Genomic DNA, 7,495 nt, shown 5'->3' on the forward strand with positions numbered 1-7,495 from the left:
AGAAAGCAGATGTAGTGATAGGCAATGATCGAATTTGCCCTTTTGCTCCCAATTTCAACTAGTCGGAAATCTCCGGGAAGTTTGTACACTTCAGCAAAACCGCCCGGCTTCTAACTGAAGTTGCCTCTCACCTATCTGAACAGTTGGGACGCAGGTCTCCGCCAGGACTCACTCACCGTCAGTCAAAACTGCCCCTATTTGCTGACCTGTGAGCCCATTTCCCAAACCCCTGGGCCTGCCCCCCTTCAGAGCAATTTCTCCATGAAAATGCATGCAAGACAGGTGCCCCCCGCCACCACCACCACACACACACACACACACCTCTGCCCATCCCAGAGAAATCCACTCAGTTGGCCGGAGAAGCGTGGGCGGCTGCTCTTCTCCAGGGTTTAATCAGACCTCAGCACCGCCGCCCCCACGTTCCAGGGGCCTCGCCTCCCTCGCCAGCCCGGCCGCCCGAGGGCCCCAGAGAAGTCACCTGCCGTTCTTGGTCACGATCATCTCGTTCGTGACTTCCTTGAACCTCTGCCAGAGAGGGGCGTCCTCCAGCGTGATGCGGAGCTGCTGCTCCGTGGGGTCGCCTTTCTCCCTCCCCGCCCGCAGCTCGCTCTCCACCACGTTGAGCAGGCGGGAGACGGTGCCATCGCCGGTCTGCGCGCCCAGCTCACTCATGGCCACGGGCCCCTCAGAGGGAGGCGTCGGGCTCAGACGCTCCCTACCTGCCTGCTCCCACCTCCTCCTCTCACTCGCTGTGAGGACAGAGCAGAGCGGAGAGAAGATGCTGGCCCTCGCCTCAGCCCCTACCGAGCATGACACCCTCCAAGTCTCCAAATTATACACCAACCTGTTAAGCTGTAGTTGGGGGGGAGGCGGGGGGGGGGGAGAAAAGCCCTCTCTTAATCACTCATTGGATCGGGTGGGGGAGAGCCCTCCCTGCCATTGGCTGCTGGCACAGAGGAACCGTTTAAGAAGAGTACTCCATCCAAATTATCCGGCTTTTATCGTGTTGTACCCGAAGAGGCCTAATCAGCGGGTGGAGGACCATTTTCCCGTTAATTAAAACCGTTCCAGGCCCCGACTGCCAAACCGGGCAATCGTGTTTGTGTATAAACCGTGGCATGTGGCCCCTATAGGAGGAGGGCCCGGGGGGGCGGGCCAACGCGAGGCCCACACAGGCCCTCCTGACACATCGAGAACCTACGTCCCCGGGCCACCCGCCGGCCCGGACCCAGAGCCTGTACGGAGGCCGAAGGCGCCGCCAGGGAACGTGACCACCGCCCAGGTCACAGGTCAGGACAAAGGAGCAAAGGACCTCTCTCCCAGGGCGTCCCCGAAGGGTCCCCTCGCTCCTGACGGGACCTACACACACCCACACTCTGCTCACCTCCCACAGCAGAGCTCCGAGCCTGGTCCCTCCCCCTGGGGACCACGCCTGTGGCCCTAATCCCAGTGTGGCCGGAGGGAGAAAAGGCCCTCAGCGTCTCCCTAGGGCGTGCTCTGCCCGCGGCGAGGGGAACCAGCAGACACAGGGTGCGCAGCCGCTTTGGGCCGGAAAGCTCTGCGGCCGCGTTCTCCTGGACAGCCACGCACTCGGGGAGGTGCCCGCTTCCCGGGAAGACACTAGACGCGTTCCTCTGTCTCCCACGCGCCAGGGGCAGACTGGGGACCCAGGGCTGGGCAGCGCCTCCTCCTCGGCCCCACATGGACCCTGGGGCTGTGGGCTCTTCTCGCCGCAACAGAAAGTCGGGGGTCAAAACAGAAGGAGAATAAAAGCAAAAGGGAAATCAAGTCAGGGCCAGGCCCATTCCTAAAGCGCATTCAGTGCCTGCGAGGTGCCCAGGCCTCCTGGGGCGGATGGAGCGGGCGTGGCTGCACCTTCCCGGATTTAACGAGAGAGAAGGTGACAATCAGACAACAAGCCACCAGGAGGAGACAGGCTCAGGCTGTGGCACAGGGGCGGTGGGGGAGGTGGGCGCCAGGCAGGTGGGAGGACAGGGTTGGAAGGGCTTGGAGGGAGAGGCTCTCTGCGGAGGAGACGCTGAGACCAACACGTGCTGGACGGCCAGGGAAGGGGGAGGGGGGCAGGCGGAGGAGCCGGTGAGGAGCGAGGCCGGCCACTGAGGGCACGCGGTTAGAGGGGCCGGGAAAGGCCACGGAGGAGCAGCTCAGAGAGCGCTGAGCTTCCGGGAGAAGCCACAGGCAGCACAGTGTGCGGGGAAGGCTGAGCATCTCAGGGCCTGGGCCATCGCTTTCCTCTGAAAGGGAGGGTGTGGGTGCGTCTGGGTGGGAGGGGATGGACAATGTCTTAAAAGTTTGTATCAGAAACAGTTCCCTTTGGAGACCCCCAGCCACCAGCCAGGCAGCGGCTCCTCCCTGCTGCCTAAGAGCCTGCCTTTCAGAAGAGAGAGGTTTAACAGAATCCTACGGAAGGGTTTGTCCTCGGAGTCAGGAGTCACTGACGGGGGGTGTGAGGGCCACACTGAACACGGAGGGTGACGGCACAGTCCTGCCCTGGCTGGTGGCGCAGTGGGTAGAGCGTCCATCCACGCACCCAAGGGTCTCGGGTTCAATGAGCAGTAAGGACACGACCTGGGTTGTAGGTTCGATCTCCGCTCTAGTTAGGGCACGTTGTCTCTCTCACACATCTGTCTCTCTCTCTCTCTCCTCTCCCTCCCCGCTTCCCACTCTCTCTAAAAATCAATGGAAAAATATCCTTGGGTGAGCCCTGGACAGTTTGGCTCAGTGCATAGAGCATCGGCCTGTGGACTGAAGGGCCCCGGGTTCAATTCTGGTCAAGAGCACATCCCTGGGTTGCGGGCTCGATCCCCAGTAGAGGGCATGCAGAAGGCAGCCATTCAATGATTCTCTCTCATCATTGTTTCTATCTCTCTCTTCCTTTCCCTTCCTCTCTGAAATCAATTTTAAAAATATATATATCTCCTTCGGTGAGATTTAACAACAAAAAAATGAAAGACACAGTCCTTAGGTAAGAGACTTGATTCCTCAGTGAAAGGACCCATCCCCAAGTACCCCAGCCCCATCACCTGGGGAAGCCAACCTTGGTCACGCCTGCCCTTGCTCACAGGCAGTTCATCATCATCTCTGTGCCTCAACCGCACCGTCAGGGACCGCACAGTCAGGGACCGCACAGTCAGACACCACACCGTCAGGGACCGCACCGTCAGGGACCGCACAGTCAGGGACCGCACAGTCAGGGACCGCACAGTCAGGGACCGCACAGTCAGACACCGCACCGTCAGGGACCGCACCGTCAGGGACCGCACAGTCTGGGACCGTCCAACTTTGAAGCCAAACCAAAGCACAACAAGAAGTTGTGAGGGAACAGTCCACACCAGCAGCAGAAGAGAACAAGAGGAACCGTAACTACAGTCAGTCCCTTCGGGCGGGCAGGCTGCCGGGGGACTCTGTTCCCGGCCACAGGCCGAGGCCCACGGCTCCCACCGGCCTCCACGCCGTCCGTGCACAACCTCGCCGCGTGCTCTCTTCCCCCAGAGCAGGGGAGGGACCTCCTCCTGTTTTAAGGGATCGTGCGATTAGGGGAGACCCACCTGAAACGACGCCCTTTATTAACTAAGTAAACTGGTTGGGAATCCTAACTGCATCTGGAGAGTCCTTTTCGCCGTAACCCAGGAGTGACGCCCCGTCCTCTTGAGAGCCCTGCCGCCCTCAAGGAGGGGGTGTCACAGGCTTTCCCACCAGGGGACAGAATCTTGGGGCCATCTTTGAGTTCTGCCCACCAGAGCACATTAGAAACAAGCAAGCCGGAAAACAGATGAAAAAAGCAGAGGCAACGACAAACCCTAAGGGATAAAACAAATTGTCCAGGACAGGAAATATAATCACAGCAGACTAGACCTCAGCTAGAAATGCCATTGTAAAAATGAAAATACTGATTTAACAAAAACTCAGATGTTGGGATGATGAGAAAAAGGGAAGCTTGTGTGGCAGGGGAAAGGGGGTGCTAACTTCCCGTCGCCCGTGGTAGGAAGAGAGTAAACTATGTCTAACACTGAAAATCAACAAACTTGGCAGCACACAGACCCCGTCCAGCAGCGTGGAGAGAAATGGCAGATGTGACAGCATAACGAGCGGGCAGCGACTCCCCTGGCCGGCTGCACAGCTGGTCGGAGCATCCTCCCACACACCAAAAGGGGGCAGGTCGATTCCCAGTCAGGGCTCAACCCCAGGTTGTGGGATTAATCCCATGGGCCCATTCGGGGGACCACCAATCAATCTCTCTCTCCCTCCCCCCCCCGCGCCCCCCCCCGACCTCTCTCTAAAAAATCAATACAATTTTTAAAAATGTTTAAAGAAAGATAGGACAGTAACTGCCTCTGGGGAGAGGGACAGAGGAATACTGGTTTTTTTCCTGTAAGTTTTTAACCATATGAGTAAATGAAACATTAGTAAGATTTATTAATTTATATCTAATTTTTAATTAACAACATATAAAGACAATTCTCCCATGTTATCAAATAATGTTATCACTTTACTGTTTGTAATTTATTCCATGTTAGGAATGGGTCATGTTCCATTTACCCAATTTTCCATTCCTGTATATTTACTATTTCTCTGTATTTTAGTTTTAACAGTTAGATAAAAATTCTGTACAATAGATATTTGGGAACGGCCATGGTTGTGTTCTTAGAGTGTCTTTAGAAGTGATGCTGATTGACAAGCACACAATATGCTAAGCAGTTTATGTGGATGATTCCACTTAATGCTTATGAGAACCCTATGGGGCACGTGCTATGATTATATCCACCATTTAGGTGAGACAGCTGGGCTAAAAAAGTTGGTTAAGTAACTAGTCCACGGCACTGAGCCACTAAGTTGGAGGCCACGCACAGCCCTGCGGCCTGGGCAGTCGACACCATCACTCCTCTTGCTTCACGTGCCAGGAGGAGCCGAAATCTCCGAGTTCTCCCGACATCCGCTGGTTTGATGACCACAGGAGGGTGTGCTCCCCGGGGAATCAATCCCCGCATTCACTCAGCCCCATCCCGCAGTGCCGCTCTATGCTGCGCGGCGGGCCGGGAGGGAGGAAGGGGCCAGCGAGCTGCAGTGACGTTGGAAGGGAAGCCGCCAGAGGAGGCCCAGAACCGGGGAGCGGGCACCTCTGCGGAGCGGGGGACTCCGGAGTGCGGAACGGGCATAGGTTTGCTGGGCACAGGACAAACTGCACTCCAGGCAGAGAGAGATCCCATGGAGAGGCTGGAGGCATGAAAACACGGAGGAGTTCAGCCGTGGAACGTGGACGAGAGGAAATTGAGCGGCGTTTGGACGTGCCGTGTTCCCCACAGGCAACCCTGCCGGCGGCACGGGACCAGCACGGTGGTTCTGACAGGTTTGCCAGAGAAACAGAACTAGAACGCGAAACCTGTGTCTTCCAGGGCAGGATGGATCAGGACAGGGAAAAAGGGAAGTAAACAAGAGAACTATCTGAGTGAGGATACCAACCCGGCGAGAGTGAGGGGGAGACGCACACATCCCAAAGGCAGTGGAGATGACTGACGCTTACAAAAGCCGCCCTGGGTGATGAGAGCGGCTTCATTCGGCAAGGAGACAAGCCTGGCATGTTGGGAGGCGGGCAGGGTGGAGAGGGGGAGCCAGCAGGTGCGTTGGGGACGCGGAGGGCATGGCAGAGGGGCCGCTCTTAGAAGGTGAGATCCACAGGACACGGCTGCTGGGGAGAGGGCCCATGTGAGGGTGCCCTGGGGTCTGGCCCGAAGGCTGGGCAGGAGACATTTCCCAGGGCAGAGAGCACCGGGGAGTGGAGGGATGGCGTCCACGCTCACGGTGAGCAGGAACACTCACCCCCAGGAGCAGCCCGCAGCTCACAGGCCGCCTGTGAACACCCTGGACACCGACTGGAATTTGGGAACTGGGGATCCATGCCAGCTCTGACCTCCGGCCCTGACCTGGGGGAGGGGGGGGGGAGGGGCTCCATGTTCTGCTTGAGGACGAGGCGGTTTGTCTCCAGGTCCAGCAGCTGCCCTGCTGCTCCCCACGGGGTGAGCGGCGGGCACTAATTAAGGTGTGCGGCCCGGCGGACACCTGATCGCCCCGCTCTCCTGAGCCAGGCCGGGGCTGCGCAGGCCGTGCCGCCCGCACCACCGGGCAGAGCCCCCGTCGGTACATTCAGTCCCGGCAGAGACCTGACACCTGCTCCCCGGCCCGGGCCCCCAGGAAATTAACACGCGCCCAGGTACTGGGTCATAATTAAACCGAACAAAAAGACAGCTGCTCTGCCTCGCTTTTCTAATCGCCAGCCTGCAGCCAGGGGATTACTAGCTTTGGGGCAATTTAGGGAGGATTACTCTTTCATTAGTGTCTGGGGGGCAGTTCCAACCCGATGTCCTAAGAGACTCGTCACACACCCGCCCACGCCGACAGCCCATCCCTCTCTGTGTCCGAAAGGTTAGACCCGCGGTCAGCAAACTGCGGCTCATGAGCCACATGCGGCTCTTTGGCCCCTTGAGTGTGGCTCTTCCACAAAATACCGCGGCCTGGGCGGGTCTATTTTGAAGGAGTGGCGTTAGAAGAAGTTTAAGTTTAAAAAATCTGGCTCTCAAAAGAAATTTCAATCGTTGTACTGTTGGTACTTGGCTCTGTGGACTCATGAGTTTGCCGACCACTGGGCTAGGCTCTAAAGCCACTGGAAACCCACTCTTCGTCAGACCCCAAACAGCTGAGTTTTCACCAGAAACGTCACCCAAAGTGAATTCTGCCCCGAGTCTCCAGGGCTCTACGAGACCGTCATTCCAACCTCCATTCAGTCGCTGACGATGGTGACGGGAGGGAACAGCACCCGGGAGGGATGCCCTGTCCTCCAGGTTGGCCAAGTTAAAAGGCTCCTGACTTCCCCGCAGCTGCCCACCCTCACGCAGCTAAGCCAGGGACACGGACACGCGGGCCTGGGACCCACGGCTGGGCACTCGGACTGGAGAAAGGAAAAGGCGCGTGCCACCCGAAGGCACCCGAAGCAGAGACATCTTACATGTCATGTGGGGACAGACAGAGTGTCTGCAGCCAGTCGGCCTGCCTGCCTGGGACCTCCCCTTGGTGCTTCCATCCATTCAGCATCAACTCGGGGGAGCCTGCCCTCCTTGGGTGGTGAGCTGGGGGCACGGCAGGCAGCAACAACAGACTCAGCCCTCGGGGACTTCGGGTCTGCCAAGGACAACACAGAGGGGGGGGGGGGCAGGGGGGCGCTCCCCGAGGAAGCGAGGCCGACTCTGAAACGTGCAGGTGAGGAGGAGTCGTCTGGCAACGAGGGGACAGAGGCCGATGGAGCAGCACGTGCAAAGAGCACACGGCAGGAGAGGCGGCCGGAGACAGGACTGACAGACGGAAAGGGAGAAGCAGAGGACCCCAGGCCGGACAGCCCTGTGGGTCTAAGTAGGAGACACGCCTCGTCCTAAAGGCAATGGAAGGCACGTGCAGAGGCCACGCTGGCTGCGATGAAGAGACT

General features: G+C 58.3%; 1 protein-coding gene across 1 annotated transcript in view; it reads right to left on the reverse strand.

The window, feature by feature from the left end:
• The window catches only part of TBX19 (T-box transcription factor 19), a 19,909-nt gene extending 19,237 nt beyond the window's left edge, over positions 1–672 (reverse strand). The window contains exon 1 of the mRNA XM_054712117.1: positions 479–672. Coding sequence (XP_054568092.1) covers positions 479–672 — 194 coding nt within the window. The remainder of the gene's footprint in view (positions 1–478) is intronic.
• Between the last annotated feature and the right edge of the window lie 6,823 nt (positions 673–7,495).

This window comes from Eptesicus fuscus, chromosome 22 (genome assembly GCF_027574615.1).
Source record: "Eptesicus fuscus isolate TK198812 chromosome 22, DD_ASM_mEF_20220401, whole genome shotgun sequence".
Taxonomy (NCBI): domain Eukaryota; kingdom Metazoa; phylum Chordata; class Mammalia; order Chiroptera; family Vespertilionidae; genus Eptesicus; species Eptesicus fuscus.